The 23,269-nt window shown below is 30.9% G+C and overlaps 1 protein-coding gene across 1 annotated transcript in view; it reads right to left on the bottom strand.

Annotated features, from left to right (window-relative positions):
• Cht7 (chitinase 7) overlaps window positions 1-19,797 on the bottom strand; it is a 26,368-nt gene extending 6,571 nt beyond the window's left edge. The window contains exons 1-2 of the mRNA XM_070300011.1: window positions 19,462-19,797; window positions 415-496 (exon numbers count right to left, since the gene is read on the bottom strand). Of these exons, the coding sequence (XP_070156112.1) occupies window positions 415-496; window positions 19,462-19,464 (85 nt within the window). The 5' untranslated portion in view covers window positions 19,465-19,797. The remainder of the gene's footprint in view (window positions 1-414; window positions 497-19,461) is intronic.
• Window positions 19,798-23,269: the final 3,472 nt, after the last annotated feature.

The raw sequence follows: 23,269 nt of genomic DNA on the forward strand, positions 1-23,269 counted from the left end.
TACATAATACAAGTTTGTGTAACCGGAAGACGCGCACGCACTTTTTCTCGCGCAGGTGAGTGCTCTTGTGACGGATAGATCGGCCGGCACCTGCGCGCGTTCAACTCGTCGCTTCGATCGGTGAAAAATTTATGTAATCGATTCGGTGGAGAAATTATCAATCATTATATATATCGTTTATATAATTAAAGATTCTGACGTAATATACCGCTGTGAAACAAGGCGTTATTGATCAATTATCGATAACTGATCGATAATGGAATCATTAGTAGAGTTTTAATAATTCTTATTCGTTTCAAGGTATAAATTCAAGTTGCCTATGGCTAATAGATTTAATCGTCACAATTTTCAGAGTGCAATCGTTGCAAAAGCAGATACCGTTGGAGATTAACGGATACAGAAATTATAGATTACCTTCGGCATGCTGCAGGAGGCCTATGAGCAGCACTGCAAAGCAGACGAGCAGCAGCCTCCAGGTAATTCTGCTGTTCGATGCCTGGAAAGAAAGTGAAGGTGAAGATAACGCAATAACAAGTAAGCACAATGAGAATGTAATGAGTTTAATGCCCCCGCTTTGGTGATGCCGTATACAGCTTTCAATCGAATCTGAAAAAAAAAACCTGTATAAAAGTATCCCGTGCAAATCTTAAATATAAATCTTAAATCTTCTTTTAAAACTTTAAATATATAATTATTATAATTTTGATTTATGAATGCAGTAAGAATTTTTTTTTTTTTTTTTTTTATTATTATTATTATTGTTTTGTCTACATGTATGGAAATAATTACGAAATAATTTGCACAAGTAAATATATCAATTAAAGACAGTATTTAACAATTATTTCAAGCGCAATATTTTTTTATATTACATACTGGCACTCATATTTTTCTCAAAAAATACTAATAAGCAAAAATTTATTTGTTATAAATAAATTCTCTTTAATTTATGTTCGTACTTCATTTCTGTTATTCGTCGACATACTTGAAGAACTTTCGTGCTTAACTCTACGTATTTATAGCTATTCACGCACGATAAGGTTAAAGACCCGAGATACGGTTCTCCAGTCACAAGTATTATTCACATCTGCATTGCGCTTGAAGGAGAGAGTAATTTAGAATATTGTCTATATTCATTCGTTAGTATTTGCAATACCTGACAGAGAAAGTCATTTGAGATTTAGAGACAATCGCAACAGATTATATTCTACAATAATAAGAATTAACAATTAATTTCCTTACAAGAGAAAAATAAATTAATAAAGTTTAATAAATTGACTGTAGACTTCTTCTTCTCTTTTTTTGAATACTTGAGATTAATTTAAAATTAAGACATAATTGAAAACGTTAAAAACAATAAGAACAAAAAATATTTTTTACACTTTTATATTTTTAATATTCTTTTATCATAAACTCATAAATAGATTTATATATATATATATAATTTGTACTTATTATTATTTATTATAGTTTCTAGCAGAGGAATATTATTCATCTATTTCACATTTTTATATTTTATAATTCTTACATAATAATAATATGTATATCTATTCAATATTAAGTAATTTTCATTGGCATTCGAGAAATGCTAATGGCGAAAATAACATATGGTTCAAAGAATCTATTCTCAGACAAACGCGAATAATCTGGCAACTGAATAGAAAGATAAATAAATAAGCAAGCGTAGCCAACAGCGTGGAAAATATTCAAGAAAATTATCTTCTACTATATCACATTCGTAGAAAGAAAGGAGGAATTTATGAAAATGTATATCTTGTAAAGAATGGTTAATTTTAGGAATTGGTGAATTTTAAAATCAAATGCGAACGAAAATAATTAGTCCTTATATGACATTAAAATATAATTACATTAATATTTATTCGTATAGCTCATTTATATTTTCGCATTTAGAGTAAAATAGAATAGAATTATACAAGCATCGGAATAATTATCTCTAATGCATGATCATGAAAACAATGCGAATTGTTCATACAATTTATAATCGTCTTTTCACTCCTGGCTCGCATGAGATCGAGATGGAAGTCACGCTCTATCACGCCTTCTCGTAAGACAGATTCGCACCAGGCGATAAAATACCACACAGCGAGCTTATCGTCCTCGCTCGTATTAATTATTAACGAACTAACGAGAGGAAAGTAACGGATCTCGAGTCGACTTCTTTTCGTTTTTTTTTTTTTTTTTTTCCCGAGGTCACGGCCAATCCGGATTTCACGACGAGCGGATTTTTTAACGGCGTCTGTCCTATTTGTATTCCAGCCACGATCCTGGAAAGTTCTCAACCTCGTGAACCACTCGTGAGGAGGCCTCGCGGAGATCGTTGAATATCATTACGCGATACTGCCTTAATGATATTCAGCTCGAATCCGCGCGCGATTCTCTGCTTTTATTGTATATCAAGAGACACCGAGCTGTTCCCTCTCGGTTCTTCGTGCGATGCCGAAGAAGTGAAACTCCTTTCCTGCAAAGTGGCCGTTCCGCGCCATGTGAGGTTTATCGCGAAGTGATTTCATTGAAATTGCTGGATAGAAATATTTATAGAAACCGAGATATAAATTGTTGATGTCATTTAAAGTTTTTCATTCACATGCCTCTTGCTGTTTTCCCCGTTTTTATTATGCGCCTAGATTGTCTCTAAACTTGACAAAATATTTCACACGATTATCTGATCGTCTTCTCGATCGCACTTTTAACAAGTTTTTAATTCGTGCTTCGCGACATTGATGGGATAAAGTGAAAACGCGATTACGCCTTTAATCATTCTGTTCCGATTTCACTTTACACGAAAAGGTCTATGTTGGATGAAAATAAGCTGGCTTATTAAATCTCTCATCTCTTACAAATTGTGAGAATAGATATATTATAATGCTTGAAATATTAGAATTATATTTATGCATTCATTTTTTATATGTAATTTATTAATTTTATGCGTAAGAGTCCTGATTAATATGTCTCTTTCATTAACAATAGTCTCCAAATATGTATAAAGGAAGTAATAAAATATTCTTGTTTTTATCTTCTAATATCTAATTTAGTTCGCGAAAAATTCTTCGGTAAGCTAATGCTTCAAAATTATTGATTAAATTAATTAAAGATCAAAATCAATTATCGCTAAAATTGCTGCAAGTTTTACATTTACGAGAGACGCTCTGTACATTACACCACATACATACACGTTTTTCTAAACATCAATTTGATATATATTTCATAAATATCATCGCGCGAGAACCGGTGTTTTACATTCGCTTTATTTTCTCGTACTCTCGTCGCCACGCGCCACACAATGACATCGTCGAAATTATTCGTGCCCGTTTCTTCTCTCAATTTTTTCATCTCATTGCTCATTATCGTCGCGCTCATTATCGTCGCAAAACGCGCTCGCTCGCGTTTCAACGTGGGAACGACTCCACTTCTAGGCCGACGACTCCGTCATTAGTACTGTTATTAATTAGCTAGATGAACGGCGGGGATTTACGTCTAATCTCAGAAAGAGGCGTATCTCTCGCCCGTGAGATGCTCAATTTGCACATACAAGCACGCTCGTTTTGTGTATTTAATTAATTCCTTCGTACATGTCACTACAATACATTCGCGTTCATAGCACAGATTGGTAAAATATGTCTAGAACTTGTTTTTTTAATTATCTTGCCTTCAGCATATTTGTATAAAAAACCAGAAAAGTATAATAATTAATTAACAAGCTAATTTATCTTGACGCATAAAGACGCAAGATAGAAATTAACACGATTTCTCACTTTTAACGTCGTAATTCAACATAAATACAAGGAGAGACGAGGTGATTTCGCAGTTGCTAGTATCTCATTGTGAGCTGCGTCGTCGTCGTTGCATACGTCTGGCAGTATGCACATTCGCAAGCACCGGGAGAGAGCGAGAGATTTCTATGCCAGACTTTTAGAACGAACGCGGGGCCTCTATTGCCTCGGTGCACGACTCCCCTCGTGTTACACAGCCAGTCGAGTATCCGTGACTTGGCAGAATGATAATTTCCCTTTGAATACGTTCCTCTCGTGTTCGCCCGCGCAATCCATTAATGGATACGAATCTACCCGACATCTCGGAAGATACGCCCGAGATGCTTAAAATCGAGATATCGGATTCTTTTCTCTCTCTTCTTCCCTCTCCCTCCCACGAGATTCTTATTAGATTCGTTACAACCGTAAAAATATATATTTTCTTTTTTATCAATTTCTCGTTTTTTTAATTCAATATTTTGTATATAGGAAAGTTTATATGCAAATTTTTATCTCTTTCTAAGTTCGTATTTCATACAAGCTAGAAATTTATATATCTCAAAGTGAATGTGTCTCGGTTCAATTTCGTCAAATATCGTTGGTATCTAGTACGCTAATAAATTATGAGAATATTCGCGCTCATTTGATTATGACATTTAAACTATTAACTTTATGAATTTTTAACAGTTAATGCAAATGTTAAAATTCAATCTTTTGTTTCTGCTTATAATCTTATTATTTCGTATCGTCCCGGTATCTTTTCCTATTTTTGCATGACATTGTGTAGCAAATTTTAAAAGTAATCGACAGCGAGCCGCTAAGGCATCTAGCTTGATATAAATACAAACAGTCTTGATCCTGACGTATATGAGAGATAAACAAGAAGACAGTAGTCAGTATTCGAACGAAGGTCAGTACAAAAAAAACATATGTAATAAACAGTTTTGGCAATCAATAAGAAATTTAAAAAGCATTTTTTATATTTATTGTACCCTCATTAAAAGATCCTATAAAATTATTTTTATCGTATCCTCATAAAAGATTTTATAGCATGCAAAATTATTTTCATGAATACCTTAATAAAAAATATGACAAATTTTTATCCGATACCAGCCACTTCTTGACTGACTGTTATATCTATGTATGTATATTATTATAACTGTACAAAGAGATTTAAATCCTCAATATGTTTTTCATCCTCCTTAATTCAGTAACATTGTATGATATGGCAAGTTTATATTAGTTTCTCCCTATTGATTTGCTCTTACATAACAAATTTTAGTGTAGGTCGTAATACATTTTACACTATTATTAAAACATTTCTATAATAAATCAACACCATGTAAAATATAATTTTTTATTGTTTTTAATTATTTGATATTATTGTTATTTATATAAATATTAAGAGAAAAGTATTCTTTTATAATAAATTTTTTATATAAAATATTATTTCCACGTAAAAATGCATTAAAAAATATTCTCTTAAATACTTATTAGCATGTTTCAACTTATATTTTCATTTCGTCTACAATTGTATAATATATTTTACAGATGCGAATCAAATCACATTTCTCTCTATTTTATTATTTTTCATCAATCAATTTATTACAAAGTAAAATTATATTTTCATTATGTTCAGATTTATATCGTAAATATGGGAAAATAATCTTGACGATTATGTAGAATAATAGGAGAACGCGATTGGCGCAAAATAAACTTTCATAGCTGCAGAAAATTAAACTCGTCGAGATTATACCGGATTCAAATCCTGTTATTTCTCTGATTAGCATCTGAAATCGTTGTGAAAACTATAGCTAAGTTTACATTTGACGTTACGAGTCGTCTTCGTTCCGTCTCTGGCTTCGTTTGAGATCAGCTGCCTTGACGACCGTATGCAGGATGCAGACAAGAGTCCTGTCGGTCGATTCTGCGGCAGATTCTAGATCAACGATGCCATTCATCCGTGAAAATTTCACTGACTTTTTCGCGGTTGTACATATACATACGGAGTTCGGGATTTTCGAAAGTTATCCGCCGTAAAGAGATACGCACCCGACCCGTCTAATTGTTGATTCACTGCCAACGAGAGAAATCGATTCTCGATGTTGCCTATTAACGAAGAAATGCAATTATGCTGAGGATTATGTACGCGGTATCGATGACAATGCGCGTTTTCCCTTCTGCATGCGCCTCGCAGAAGCGACAAAAATTGTGTACTTTCCTTACGATTATTATCTAAGAAATTTAGATAATATCTTACATCTATTATATTTTCATTACATAGCAGGATGAATTAATTAAATAATTAATTAAATAATTAAATAAAAACATTATCTTTAATAATCGATAATTTATCTAGAAATCTGATTTTATAATCAGTAATTTATAAAAATATGCAGCGCTTATTACGTTTTATTAAAAGTTTCGTACTTAACATAAGGTAAATATGTGTCTCTAGTCATGTAGGCGGTATAATGGGAATTATCACGCTTAAATTAAGTAATATAGAATTGAATGCATGACTCATGCATGTTCTTACGCACAGTGATAATGAAGTTCCATCAGATGCAACAAATCCATTTTTACCGGTGTTTCTGCTAGCCTTTCTTTCCAACCGTGCCATGTTACCTCGTTACATTTACCTGGTTTACACTCGAGCGCTCTCATTCAGACTGCATACAGTTAAACTTCGCTGTACTTAATAGCTTCTCTAAAAATCTTTTTATAAAGTCCATTCTATTCGCTCTTACAATTTCAACAAAAATTTGATACAATTATATATCATACGTATGTAAAATTACATGTGCTAAAATCGATGATTTTTATATATGTATATGTTATCTTTATAAATGAATGTAAACAGAATCTACTAACTTTAATCTATAAAATTAATTTATATAGATTAATTTATATAGAATTATGTGTAAATATTTATTTCATAAATATCTTTGATGTCTTTATTTTTTAAGTTAAATATATCATTCTTATTACATTTTTATTGTTTCTCTATTTTAGTTCGCGAATATTATATTGCATATTTTATATAATGATAATAATAGAGTTTTCTTGTAAATAATATCTTCCTGTGTGTTATACTTTTTTCAATTAATACTGTTTCCCTATTTCCCGCGGCGTCAAGCTTTCTTATTTCTGCTCGAATTCCAGAACGTTCCAAGCACATTCCTTATTGAATTACTGTCGTCGACCTCTCCCGCAGAATAGAAACGTTTCTGCCGATCACATGATAGCACGATATAGCTATTAAGATAACCATTCTATTGGCGATTGTAAATCCACAACATTTGATCTAACGCATATGTTTGCCTTCACACATTTTAATTATAATGAATTCTTTTGCATATTACAAAATAAAAGAGAAAAAAATAAAATCTAAAAATTGTATTATAAGCTACAAAAAAAGCAAATATATAATATATTACTCAAATTACTATTTTATTTGCACGAAACATTTTTATGTAAAACCTTTATACGGAGAATGGGTGTATAATAAAATTTTTACTTAAAGAAACGTAATTTTTTATTTTAACGTTTGATTAAATTTTAACAAAAATCATAAATTTTCAATAAAAAACTGTTTTATTCTTCTAAAAGGAATATATTTCTAATTGATCGTAAATACAAAATTTAAGCAATCTATATAAATTTTCATATTTAATTTCTATTATTTAACTTCTAATATTTTTATCATTTTTCTTTTTTTCTCTCTATTTCTTATTTCTCTTTTCTTTTCAAGTTCTCTATGGCTTGGAATTCCTACATTCTAAAGTGCATTTCATATTGAATTACTCTCGTCGAAAACGGTCGTATCTTGAGTTTCCGTTATGTGTTTGTGACTTTCCTACTGTACGTGTCATTCCGTTTACCTCCTTTGCACGGATCTTGAGAGCCTTGCGCTTCTTTTTTCCCCGCGTTCTTTATTCTTTTTCATCATATTCGCCTCGCAACACGTTTTCTAGCGTCGTTACACGGTTCGTCATTATCGTGGTTTTTGCAATCGGCCAAAGATTAAAATCAGAGATATAGATTTAGCGCATCGTAATGCAAGAGGTGTGACTCCGATTTATACGTTATCTCGTTGATCACAATAAAATGCAATTTTAAGAAACGCGATTTCTTGTAAATCGGAATATGTATTGTATATAAAAAATTAAATAATTATTTTCATAAAGAGATATTAAAACACATCGATATTTGTATCGTATTTAAATAAACAAAAGAGAATTATCAATTTATACAAATATTAATATATATCTCTTTATATACGATACCTTTATATCTTTACTTAAATGCGATGCATTTTAATCTTTATTACCTCGGGGAACAGCCTACGGAGATGACATAGTTATTGCTAATATGGTGTCAAGCATCGAATATACCCATGGTGAAGGCTTCACTCGATGCCTAAAGCATTTAAAACACGATTTTCACAGAACCGGTGTGTTTCTTCTTACTATGTAAATAATTTTTTTGTAGCGAAGATTCAACGTTAAGTGCTTAGACTTTCTAACTAGCGACTCTTATAATTAGTAAAAATCAAAGTCCTGGAGAAATATACCTGATGTGTTTATGCGACATTCTAGAATACTATATTTCCACAAACTATATTTTCTATGCTGAAATTGAAACTGACTTTTCTCTTAAGAAAACTTTTTACATTATGCCATTATTTATCTCGTTATATTTTAATTAAATATCTTAACTAAAAATTCAAATTTTTTCGAGTCTTTGTAATAGTTTATTTATGATGGATTATTTTATTATTAATATTCGATAATTTCGTAATTTTTAATACACAAGTTAGTATGAAAGACATCTATGATATTTTTAGGTAAAAAAAAAATATAATTATATAATGCTACTCATTTATATGTAGATTTTTCTTATGGAAAAAATTCTTCACTCTTTCTTTGCATTTTACAATCATGGCTCAAACACGCAAATCTTTATTTTATGTAGATTTATATATTATGATCTCTTTATGTAACATTGCTTATACAGTTTTATCAATACCAGCAGTATCGCCTTACATTCGTGAGAACATGACTGCTATATGAATCTTTTACGTGTCTACAACGATAATCTCATCGGATCTGTTTGTAAAAATTGCAAGAATTCGCGATAATTAAATGTAAATCGCAACCTGATTTGTCAGAATGTTATGAATAGCTAACCGTTTTACGGCCGCGCTGATTGTGAGCAATAATTCTTGTCGCGGTGAGTCGAGTCGATTATGAAAACTTGAAAGGCGAGACGCTCTCGAACTGTATATATATTTGACGCATTAATGGTAATTTGTGCGCTTCACGCTGATGTAACAATTATCAGAGATGCTATGTGTGCAGCGTACTTACTTTAATGAGACGCATCTTCTCTTCCTTTTCACGGCAATTTTAGAACATTTACCTACTTTTGTTTCGTTGTACAATGACAAGTAATTTATACATTTGTAGCTACGACTGATTATTATCTTGTTTTATCAGTATTAATATTTATATGAACTTGAAAATTTATACTGAAGATGACAATAGGGTCTTTTATTTTATGTCTTATAATTTTATATACATATAATTCCTTGTTTAATAAAATTGCCTTGTACTTGACACACTTTTTTTTACGAAACCATGAATAATTATATGTGTCATGAGAAATAGCATTTAACTTTTTATCGATGATGCCACCGATGTATCCGAGATACTACAATATTTTGTCTCAAAAAGATCATGAAAACACAAAATGACAGATTACATACTAGTGTAATAAAAATATTTAAAAACATGTATTTAATATTATAATTGAAGAAAATTATTTTACTTTACATGCACAACTTTCAGACAATTCTATATACGATTTTCAACGACAAACTTTTATGACATTTTAAATTATTGTTTCTTTTATACGTAAATATAATAATTTAATGCAATTTTAATATTTTTAAATTAAACATTATACTTTCGTATATTAATTTTATTTAAATATATTGTTTTTTTTTTAATTATTACTTTTTTTTAAACAGGCAGATATAATATTTCTCATACGTTAAAACATTTTACGACAAGTCAATAATTTAGTCACCCAATAATTTAATTTAGCAAATGCCATCGAGGTCGCAGCTCACTTATTTGCATATTTAGAGTTTAAACTGTAAACTATACTGCTCTTTATACTACACATTAATATATAACAATCTCACTGCTTGTCGGTCCGTTTTTTCTACTTTCACCCAAATTTGAATTAAAAAACGATTGAAATTTTTGGCAGAATTTTAAAACGAGACTGCTAAATTTATTAATTAATTATTAGCGTTTAACCTAAGATTAAGATAAGTGAAAGCTTGAACTGTGATAAATAAAATTTATTATGTTTTTATACATTATAACTCTGATAATAATTATCACGAACTGTGTGAGTCACTGTTATCTTAAATATATTTATCAAGAGTTAAGCAATACTTTTTGTATTTTACAGGAACATTAATTTTTTTAGGAAATAAATAAAAAAACTTCTAGAAAATAATTTAAAAATTATAATTATTAAATAACTTGTTAGCATTGTATATAGTTGAAAATGACAAATGTATTAAGATTCATAATAATTAGTACCAATACACGGAATAGAGTTATTATCATACATAAATCATCTTATATTGTGTAAAATATCGCCCTTTGAAGCTGCAGTATGTAAACGTTTCGCGACGTTCCGAGTTTCCATTACACCCGCATCGATGCACAATCGTGCATTTTTCCACATGGTTTCCTTATTAGTGGTTTATACCACCCGCCCTATCGTGTAATTAGAACGCGAGGAATCGCCATGCAATCGACGGCGTAATGTGCGGCTGGTAGCGTTACGCCTTGTCTCGCCCGGTAACAATATAAATTACGGGCACGCGTTGAACTTTTTACTATCGCTAAAGAAAAGTATCGCGCTCATTAACAGCCAATTAACGTTTAACCCGGGGTTCAGGTGAAAGTGCCGGCGGTGAAAAAAAAAGAAACTATCTATTATTCTTCCGATCGTTTCCGTTAGTTTGTACGTTCAATGGTTACGCCGTACTTTCCCGAAGTACAATCTATATTCTTAACGTTTCTCACGGCTTAACAATTTGTTCCCCGTTTTTTTCTTCCAGAAACTTTCTAATTAAATAGTATATATGCGAAATTAAGATAGAAAAATATCTAACACATATCATTTATAAAAATTATGAATTTTCAAATATGAGAAAATGATAGTAATAAGATACATCAAATTATATAAAATTTATCAATTTAAGAGGATATGTTTTAGATACATGATATTTTCTTTATATATGTTTCTATAATATAATTATATAATACGCACTTAATAAAGTTCTATAAAAGAAAAGATTTCAATTGTTAATGATAATAAAACTCTGAAGCTACAATGAGGACGATGACTAAGTTTCTAAATTCTTTAACTTCGCGTTTTATGTTTTATCGGAAGGCTGACTTTAATTTCACGGCTATTATTCTTGATTAAAGCAAAATATCTTCATCATTTCAATGCAATCATCTATCGATCAAGGCAATTCTCATTTCGCCTGATCTCACATATGTATCCTTGAAGAAAATATTGGATTAAGATTATATTATCACGTTCTATCGCAGAATATAATATAATTTGTCTTCTAAGAATAAAACAGAAACTTATCTCACAATAAAAAAAAATACGATTGAAATATTCAATATTCAATTTTTTATTTTAGTAAGTCTTGCAGTTTTGTGTTTCTATGCGTGTACTCCTGTATAATAATTTTACAAACAACTAAATGGCATTCATTTTAAGCATCATTTCTTAGTTTTTTTTTTGTATTAACAATTGTTTATTAAATTGTTTATCTATTTTAATTTATCTAACCAAACTCTCAATAAGTTTCTGTCTCATTTCACGATATTCATACTCAAGGTATTATCAGATGCTTTGATGAAATTTGAACGTAATGTTTATTATTAACTTAAAATCATTTACTTCTGTACAATTTGTTTCTATGCAATTTCGGAATTTTTAAGTAAAATATTCTTCATATATAGTATCTCGAGAGAGACAAGATTATTAGATAAAATTAATGAGAAATTATATTTGATTTTACAAAAAAAAAAGAGAAAATATATGAAAGATACAAGTTACAAGAAGAGAACAGATTAATCTTTGAGACATCCCGTACATTGCATATAAACTGCTTTCTAATCGCAAAGTCGCGTATATCGGCAATCTGTCGGTCTCAATTGAGATATCATAATGTTTTGACATTGATGCTAGCTGCCAAATTTTGTCTCCTTCTGATCTTTGGAAGAAAATACGTAAATTATAATAAGACTTATATAAGAATACCTTGCAAATACGTTATGCAAACACGTAATTTTAATCTCGAAATGACCTACTTACAATTAGTGTAAAAATTTACCGTTTCTATGTTAAATCAACTTTATGGGATAAATTCAGCGGTGTTTTTTCGATTAAAATATTTATATTACATACATTCGATTTAGAAGAAAATAAATCGTTTTCGGGGGAATAACGATTAAAGTATTAACTCAATATAAACACACATAAAGTCTATACTATACTAATCTTGTTTTTTTTTTATCTATAACAATTAAGTATAACATAAAATAATTTTTGCATAATTTTTGTGCTATCATAAAATTTAAATTCCTTTTTATAAAATTATAAATAAACGAGTTTAATGTTAAATACTTCGCAATTACTTTTTTGTAATTGCGAAGATTTTTGTGTCATATAAATCTTTACAAAGTATCATATAATATTTTATATATTTAATATTTAATACGACACACATTGTCTTAAAAAGTAAAAACATATGTTTGTTATTTCATGTGTAAAGTTAACGACACGATGCTGTGAGAATAATGAAGAGAATAACGCCTCGAAACGGCGCGGTACATTGAGCAACCTAAAAAAATAGCACGTAGCGACGAATTTCACTTTCCAAGTTAATTAACCTTGAATGACGTATGAGATATTATCAATCTGCGTATAGTACTTTCGTAAGAAAATTTATTCGAACATCGCGCGCAATTTCTTTCTTTTACGGAAAAAAAAATTGACGGACTTCTTTACATGTTTTTATTATGCACACAAATTAGACATACATACTTCAAACGATCGCCTCTTCCCCCGTTATATTCGTTAATTAAAATCAATCGACATCTCCGTATAACTGTGATGCGAGATTCGCATTATGTTCGTAAATATTTTTTGCGATTTCCTGTTTTACATGCGTTTCGCGCGGCTAATATAATACTTTCGACGACAAAACAAGTTGTTGTCCTTCGACAAAACGTGGCCATACAACTACTTCTATCACAAGTAATTAATTATCCCTTATTCTGCGTACTTCGGTTATATCAAAAAATCAATCGTTCACCATCAGATATCGCTCTTAAATCTGGACAATCTTGTCATTATCAAGATCCTGGTTCCCAAATCGCGATGGCGATAATCTATTCTATATGGTGTGTGTATTAAAACAACCTGTTAAACACGTATCCGCGTTCTGTGCGTCTGGAGACGCGTTTTAACTTGAAAACCATCCGACTCTGAGCAAAAAATCCGCTCATATCCAAGAGAATCGCCACATACGTTCAAGTAGTGATGGATTCGATACTTTCGCCGATAACGAATAAAAAACGTACTGTAAACTGTATGAATAGAATGTGTGTGTATATATGTGTGTTCAATCTGTTTTAGAGAATAAAATATTATACATTTACGATAATTAATCTAGTCATACAAATTTTTTTTATATCTCTATTATAATATTATTTATATAAACATATTATTTATATAAAGATTAGCTTTCTCCACGTGCTTTTGTTTTAATTTATTCAAAATTATCTTGACATTTATTTTACATTTTCAATTGGTAATTTATTTAAATCCGTTTCTTCTTATCCATTAAATATTAACTATAGAAGAAAAGAGTAACACTTAACGAAAAATTATATTAAATATTATTTTATCCATCATTATATTTTCTGCGAATGAAATCGATATGTTTCAAAATTACAGGCCGATATTAGCCCATCACTATACATTCATACATGCGTATATCGATTCTTTTTCAGGCTACGCACGTTTGCAAACCATTTTCACCTGACTTCCGCCGGAGGGGCCTTTAGCATTGCGTGATGTCGCACGCTTATGAAACTTCCACTGGTTTCCTGCTATGGGACATATTGCTGATCTATCGAAAACAATCTGTCAACTTCCCATTTTCTTTTTTTCAACCTAAGTTTAACTTTGTAATAGGTCATTCTCAAGCATCTCAGCATTTATCTTTAAAAAATCGTATATATATATTTTTTTTCCATATATATAAAAAAATAGAAATATATATTTATATATATATAATAATTTATTAATTTATTAGATTGTGCAATTTAATACAATTTTAAAAATAACCGTCTTAATAAATTTAATATTTATATATAAAATAATTTTTGCATGTTCCGCTGTTTTTTTTTATTTTTTTTTTTTTTTTTATTTAATCTTTAGTATTTCTTGTGTAATATTGACAACATATATTATACGACATTTTCTTACAAAAAGTTTTTTATTAATCGATCCGTACATTTGTGTGCGGATTGATTGTACATGTGTGTGCAATGACTTTGCACACACACGTTAATAAGAAGGTTAAAAGGGTTACATTTCCTTTAGGTAGATATATAAGTGTATGTAGGTTACGTTGGAAAGCAGCTAAAGTTGAACGTTGCAATTTACGCGATTGAACCAACGTTTCTACGTCGTTTTATTCTTTTTCTCTTATTCTAGATTTTTTTATTCTGCTTACCATTGTTATCGTATTATTATATATACATAACAGTTAAATATAGATACTTTCGTGCACATAAAAAGTAATGGCATATTATCATGAAAACCACGTCCACTTTCATAATTTTCATAATTATTACAAAAAATGACCGCGCGTTAACTTTTTATTCCGCTCTAAAGTTATTATTTCTCATCGTATTTTCTTGAATAATTGTCAGCTTCATAATTTTTATTCTTGTAATTTAAGAGAAAGCATTCGTTGTAACGCACCTGTATAATTCTTTCCTTATAAATGATATCTTTTTATGTTTTTATATATATATTTTATTCCTTCTTTCTCTTTCTTTTTTATATTCTCTTGTTTTATTTGTCACGATTCCCTTTTTAAAAATCATTTTCTACGCCCTTCTTTTGCATTTCTAGTTTCTATTCGATTTCGTATGCCCTTTTACTTTCATCGGATTTAATAAAATTCGCTTTTATAAAATTTCCATCGATTTTCTGCGCGCGAAACATAATAAATACATAATACGCTGCGTGGGTGGCATGGATATGCTTCTTTTCATCCTTTTTCTTTCGCGATAATATTCCTATTCGACTTTATATTCCAGAGACAATCTTTACGCCCACTCTTTCACCTCACTTCCTGCGGAAAAGATCTTAAACGTGCACGTATGTTTGCAGCATAAACTTTTCAAAGAAGAGAACGTTTAATTTCGATTTTATACTTTACAACATCTATAATCTTATATTTTTTAAATCTTCTATTAAATATTCTTTTGTTTGTTAAAGAATAAAACGTAAAAAGATTTGACAGTACAAGAGCTGCCTCGAATCTTGACGTATATGCAATGCTCCTGGATCAATTAACGTCATCGTTGTTACTTTTCTCGCTTGGATTTCAATTCAGAGACTTGTTTAGATCGAGCATTATGCTGTTCGGCTCCGGTAATTTGCGATAAATGGCGTATAATGCGGCGTCGTAATTCCGCGTAAAAAGGAATTGCGATAGAAAGCCGTTGGAATCCGGAATTTCTATTCTAAGTCCATCTTATTCGGTAGGTACTTGTATACGTACGTTCACTCACTGACAGCAAAACATGTGTCGCTGGTTCCTCTTGCAACGTAACTACATATTACATATCTCATGCCGCGATTCTGCACCAATTTGTCTATCTTTAGTATTATAGTTATTTATCTTTAAATAGTGAGCTAATTTTTGTTAAGAATTTCATCAAATCTCTCGAATCTATATATCTAACAATAAGTACAAGTGATTGTAGTACGTATTTCAAGAAGATGTATTTGCTTTAAGATGGGCAACATTGTTTAACATCATTAAAGCTTAACATTCAACGAAAAAATAAGTGAGCAATTATAAATATATTAAGCGTAGATTTTTAAGACACATGTCGTAGCATTTAATGAAAATATGTGAAAATTAATTATTCGGGAATTAATAAATGATCAATTCTAAATAAAATAATAATAAAATCAATTATTTGGGAATTATTTTAAAAAATCAGTTTGTTATAAAGTGAAAAAGAGAAAAATATTAAATTATATATAAAATATTTTAAAAGTTAATTATAGCTCATCAATATGATCCTATGTGCATTATAAAAAAAAACTTTGCACAAATCTTTCAGACATATAAAGAAAACCTATGTTATATCCCTCAAAATGTCCGAAATGATTTCAAAATAAACGGAATATCGCATCGGAACAGTGAATGTCAAAGTGTTTTGACAGCAAAATGTTGTAAAACCCGATTCTCCGAAGTTTCACCAGTGAATGTAACAGAAAGAAAACGAGTTCTTTCTTCTTTTTTTTTCTTTACCGTTATACTGGTTGGTCACGATTAACGACACTCATTAATAATTCAGCGCAATCCATTACATCCTACGATCGCGACGAAGGCACGAATGACTTCAAATCGGATAATAAAAGATATCTTTCTCGTATAGAATAAAAGAAATAAACGATTGCCCCTTAATAAATATCCGAAGATCAATCTTGCCGCTCATAAATAAAATATTGATATTTTCCTGGAGGAAACGTTTAAAAATGTTGCATTAGCTTAGTTTATCTTTAGCGTTACAATTACACTTATACGACGTACATATAATTCGATATTCTCAAGTGTAGCAGGATGAGATAGAAAGTTATAATATGATAAAGATTTATAGCGCCGTGCATGATAGCAAAGCGGCGTTTTACAGTCGTAATTAGAACGTATAATCTGTCCGGTATTTATGCCCATAGTAAAAGCAATATTGACATTGTGTGATGTGTAAGCTATGTAAGAGAAATATATAAAGTATAAAGACAATGTAAAGACAAATAACAACCGTTAATATCGAAAACAAACAGATTGCGGATCAACAGATAGAGATTATAACTGTTAATATTTCTAATATATTAAAACTGCATAAACTGATATAGATGCACCAATGCGTAAAAAAAAGATATTACTATTTTCGAAGAGAAAAAAAACTTTAATGGGAGAGAGAAAGAGATACTTGGCAAAATAAAATATCATTTACTACAAATTTGCAAAAAATGATTAATGATGGCGAGACAAAAGGCAGCGCAAAAAATTACAGATAGTTTAAAGCAGCAAGTCAATTGCATTAATTTTTATTAACTTTTACCTAAGAAAAATAAATAAAATATAATAAGAAAAATAAATAATAAATAAAATAATAGAAAACAAAGCATTATATATACACTAACACATAAGTATATCGAAGCTTTTTCATTCAATGCGAAACAATAAGATTTGATTAGATAAGATACTCGGGATTAAGGAAGAGATGAAAAGTGAAAAGCAAAAAGATATAGCGATTTACTGATTCAATTACACAGACATTCTTCAAAAGTGCGCTTTCACAGCGCGAACAGGTGAATCCTGTAACATAACGTTACGAGGCACGTAATGAAGTTGTGATGGGATATATATCCAATTTTTTTTTGTACGTCCATTCAAACATACGTATATATCTGTGTAAGTAAAAGGCCCGCCCACGCGCGACGAAAACGTCACGCTATTACTCGGCGATTTCAATGCTGCTGTTCGGCTAAGATTTATATCGTTATGTCAAAAAAAAAAGAAAAGAAAAGAAAAGAAAAAAATACATCAACCAGGTCGTCGCGACCGACGAAAGTGAGAGGAGACGTAGTACCCGGAAGGACAGAACGAGTTCTCGATTCTGCAACAAAGATCTTGATGTGTGTGTATGCGCGCGCGTACGGCTACGCTGTTTTCCATCGCAAAATCGTTATTGTATTTAAATATTGTTGCTGTATCTTGAACAGATAGATTTTTGCGAATGTGGGTAAATTTACATGTCCGAAAATTTAGCCCAAAGTAGCGATATTCGATGTTTATTACTCGATAAATTAGTTTATCTCAATTATGATAATTAACGTTAACATTAATGTTTCTGGGATTCTTATCTTTATAATATTCTCACGTTAACTAATTCGTTATTTAATTATTTAATATAATTAAATAAATAGTTTTATTATTTATATAAATTCGTAGTAAAAAAAAATCTTTCGGGCATTAATAGATTCTAAGCTAATTAAGTAAGAAGGAAGTAAACTTATAAATGATGAAAATCATTATTTGACATACTATATAAATGTATAATTTTAAATAATACAAGTACACATGGCATATAATAATAATAATAATAAAAATAAATTGGAAATTTCATAAATTGTCCAATTAATTCCAATAAATAGAATTACATATAGACTTCAAGTCAGCTTAGATTAGAATCAATTAATCAAATGTATATAATTATGAAGCATTCTAGGGCAGATGAGTTACATTGAAATCAGCAAGAAATATTTCACCGACAACGAATTTAATCGGTACCTATTAATAATATATATTGTATTTGTTAATTTTTAAATTTTTTGCTCAATTTGATGTTGATTTCAAATTCGACGTCGGTGAAATAGCGACGTAAATATTGTCGACTGATTTGAATGTAAAGCATCGCAAACGCACGTTTTAATCATCAACTGTAACAAAATCTGTGTCCTAATAATGACACAAGCGAGTGATCGCGATCTTGTGCATGTCTACCTTTAATCCGACATTTGAATCCAACTTTTTTCAGACCGGTTCCACGGTGTCTCGCATGAATCCACGCGTGATGTAATAATCCAGTCGTGCAAAAAAAAAAGATCAAACGAGTCGAAGATGAAGTCGCGTGTAAGGGAAACGTGTTAGACGCAGAACACCCTGTCGTGAATATCTCTCTGTCGCGGGAGAGCGATTTTAAATTGTCTCTTTCTTTCTCGATCATGATGATCGCAAAATTGGAGGAAATTGTTCGGCCAATCTTTTTATGTCAAAGATCTCCGATGGCGATCAAAATGAGAACCAGCCGAAGAAATCCTCTCTTACTTAACGTACGAGTAATTTAGAAAACTGCTATCTAATCGATAAAATTTAATATAATTTACGTTATTTATAATTCGCAAGTTATAGAAGAATATGGCGCGATAGTAATTTAGCCCTCTCTAATTTCTTTTTCGAGTTACATTATATAACAGTGAAATTAAAAAAATAACATATAAATATAATTATTATATGGCATATTACTTGCTCTTTGATATGATTAAGAAAAATGAAAATATAAGAAATATTTTAATAATACTCTAATTTTTCAATAATATAAAAAACTTTTTAATAACATAAGACTTTTAATAACATAAATGTGTAGCCTTACGTGTTAAAAGATTATTGTATTTTACACAATAAATTGCGTCTATGATTATTCAAAAAAATCCAAATTTGACGATGACTTAATCAATCAACGTGATAAATAATTGTACTCACCATATTTACTCCAATTATTCAAAACAACAAAAACAACAAGGGTTCGTGACTCGTAGCACCGTACGAAAGTAAAAAATCGACGAAAAGTTTTCCGAACACAGTGTCTAATTGAAAATTCAACAGATAACGCGACAGAATTATCGGAGCAAAAAAAGAAAAAAAAACGATCTCTTCGTTACGGATCAATACGAATCAATAATTAAAAATCCGCCGCCGCATGATTATGGAACTGTCACTGACAGCAGTTCGGGAAACACTGACTGGTGTGGCGAACGAGCCTACTATCATTCTTTCTCTCTTTCTCTATCTTACTCTCTTTCATTTTCCCTCTCTCTAGCTATATCACTTCCTCTCCCCTTTCCCCCCCCCCTCTCTCTCTCTCTCTTTTTCTTTACTTCCTGAACGGGGTGCTCTTTCTGTCTCTCCCTTTCTCGTACATACTACACATTTTCGCAGCATACTCGTAGACGACGACGACGACGACGACGACGATAACGGCGACGAATACGTCGTCGTCGTCGTCGTCGTCGTAGCCGTAACGGCAATTAAAGTCGCCTTTCATTTTGCGTATAGTAAGTGACAGCGCGAGCTATAGCTAAAATCGGTCGCGCAGGACGGCGCGAAAGATCGGCAAAAGTATCGGACTTCGCCGACCATCAGCTACGGTGAATATCAATCACTCTTACTGTCCAAAACGTCTTCCATTTTGGCATGAATATTGAAACTGAGATATATTATAGATTTAATTTCAAGCATAGCCGATCTCATGTGTGTAAAGCTAGATTTTATAAATTCTTCGTTTGTTTGTTTCAATGTTTCTCATATGTGCAACAATTACAGTTAACTGAGATTTAATTTAGTCTCCTGTTTTTGTCAGATGCAAGGCCAGTTATTTTCAATATTGTCTAAATGCCAATAAAATTAATAATTTTAGCCAATTAATTAATTTTATTAATAATATGTATATATTAATAAATATTGTATTTAGAACGTATTATATTTAATACATATTAATAACTATATATATTATTAATAATATATATTAATAATATTTTATTAATAATGAAGAAATTTTATAGTTGTTATTGCGAGACACGTAACAAATAATAATTTAGCAACTTATGCGATTATCTTATATGACAAAAATAAAGATTTGTTTAATTTACATTACAATATATCTTTAGATCATCAAACGTACATATATGAAGAAAATAACATAAAAATAGCATTATAATATTAAAATTTTTTGCTTTATGTCGCATAAGTATAAAAGTTAGTTAAAGTTTTATAGTTATATTATAATTTCGATAAATATATATAAAAAATGTATGAAATTTCTAGGATTGTCTAAAGCGCGATATTAATTATACTAGAAAAGTAAAATCAAAAATATAATACAATACGATAATCGATAAAATTTATGATTGCACGAGATAAATGGCATTTTAATATAAAGCACGACTGGCTAAACGACTGATATATACATAATCGATCGGTTATTTAAATGTTGCAACACTTGCAATATAATTGGGGGAAGTGTTCCAGAGCAAGTTATCGATAGCGCGATCGTGCAATCAGTCTACATAACAATCGTGTATGATATACACAAATATATAATTTATATTATGTTTATGCAACGTAATAAATAATTTCCTGAAATCGATTTAAAACCAGCGTTTCTGTATATATGTGTGTGTGTGTGTGTGTGTGTGTGTGTGTGTATGTGTGTGTGTGTGTGTGTATGCGATAATTTCCCGCGAGTATATAAAAGATATAGAAAGTCGACAATCGAATTTACATCTGGGAATTGCAGACGTGTAGAAATTGTCGCTCGCCGTGAAAATCTCACTGCTATTGCAAAATGCTAGTGAGGAAGGCACGCTACCTGTGACATTGTCCTACCGCGAGCTGATGAAACGCACTTTTATTCAGCATTCGCAGAGACATAGTCAGGGTTAGCAAACTCCTTTAATTATTTACTGTTATTTCTTGCAATTTTTTTATTGATTAAAAAAGAGAGAGATGGTTCAAATTAATCAAACTAGAGAAAGCGATAATCGATTCAATGAAGCATAATTTTGCATTTGAAAGTATGTAAAGAATATCTTATTACACGTATGTTTTATCTTCAAAATAAAAAAAAAAGCAAGTTTCTATCAGAAAGATATTCATACTTAATGAGCTTCCGTATAAGTACATAGTCCCTGATTACTGGTCTGCTCTGATTAAGATCGTGTCGTTGTAATTACACAGTGATTAAGATTGGAGTTAGACTTTCGCTAAAAAGAAAAAATCTACAATTATCTCTAAATATTATCTTTCGAAGACGTCCTGTAAACGAGAAAAGATCGTTGTTTTAAACGCTCTAGAAAAAAAGCTATCCTTTCTTTCATTTTTTTCGTCCATTATTAATAATCGCGTAATAATGGCGATCACACGTGTTTCAAGAACCTAGACGCAAGTAGACGAGAGTGCTCGTTTTTCAAGATTCATGACTTCTAGTATCCCGATCGAACTCGAGCGACATTTAATCGTACACATTGTAACGCTCGCGTTTTGTAAGAAGCGCTGTCTCATTATGTATAAATCATTTCTCGAATTATAATCGCGCACAATGACTCGCACGAAGAGAAGGAAAGTGAAAGAGGATACCAATTTGTGTCGTCCTTAATTGTCGCGGAAACCACGCGCTATTCCATTCGCGAATCCTCTACTCGCTCGTTTGAAAGGCGAAAGACTCTCGCTATCTTCTTTCTCTCGCATCTCTTCCCGGCTCATCATTTCTTCCTTCATTCCTTCTCGCTGTTCGTAAGAAACATGTGTAAGAATTTTAATACCTCCCCTTGTACGAAAATATCTCGTCGTTCCTTTTTCCCAGCTGTTAAGCGATCCTTAACGAACCATAGGTACCTATGTGTTATTAACGTTATAGAGAAATACAAATTGTGCTCGGATAGATATTGCAGTTTAACCGCAAAACGGTCGTTAACCTTTTCCCTCTCAAATCGCCGATCACCGTGGTAATAAGCGCGACCATCGGGTTTCGAAAATTACATTTGTGGGAAGTTATTTGTTATACGCTATTCCCACGTTCCTTTCCGCATGTCAATGCGAATTACCCAATATGCTCGTGACTGGAAACCCCTGATTTAAAGTATCTGATGTGATTGCGATGCACAACAAATTAGATGGAGGGGACAGAGTCTCCTTCCATCATTTAAATGAGATTTATATAAGATAATTTCGATAAACTCTTAAGACACGGCTGGACGCAGAAACTCGGCAAAACCAAACGTATCAAGCACCGTCTATGAAACTCATAACTTTCGAAGCATGTTTTATCGGTGGTTTCGTTCGCGTAGCTTTTGATTGTGCAAGTTCTATATTTTGCAAAAAAGAAACGAATAATCAAGAAAATATGATTAGTTAATATTCAAATATTATAAAATATCCTCCTGGATATATTACATTATGAAATTGAAACTCCGATAACAAAACGTTGCACTGCCTAAACCTAAGAAAAAATCAAATTGTATAACAATTAATAACTATGTAATGTATAACCATTAATGGACAATTATAATTATTGATAAAAATACTTTATCTCTGAAAAAAGAAAGAAATTTTAAAGAATTTATATGCACATCCATTATACGTATAAAAAATTAAATCGAAACTATAAGCAAGTCTACTTAAGCATATTTTACAAAAAAAAAAAAAAATAAAACATTTCTTCTTAAAATGTATATATTTTTGTAAATTGAATTTCTCGTACTTTTTAATTTATATACTATATTTGCGTTCCAAA

This window comes from Polyergus mexicanus, unplaced genomic scaffold, assembly GCF_030449975.1.
Source record: "Polyergus mexicanus isolate NDT 795.1 unplaced genomic scaffold, iyPolMexi1.0 SCAF_8, whole genome shotgun sequence".
Taxonomy (NCBI): Eukaryota; Metazoa; Arthropoda; class Insecta; order Hymenoptera; family Formicidae; genus Polyergus; species Polyergus mexicanus.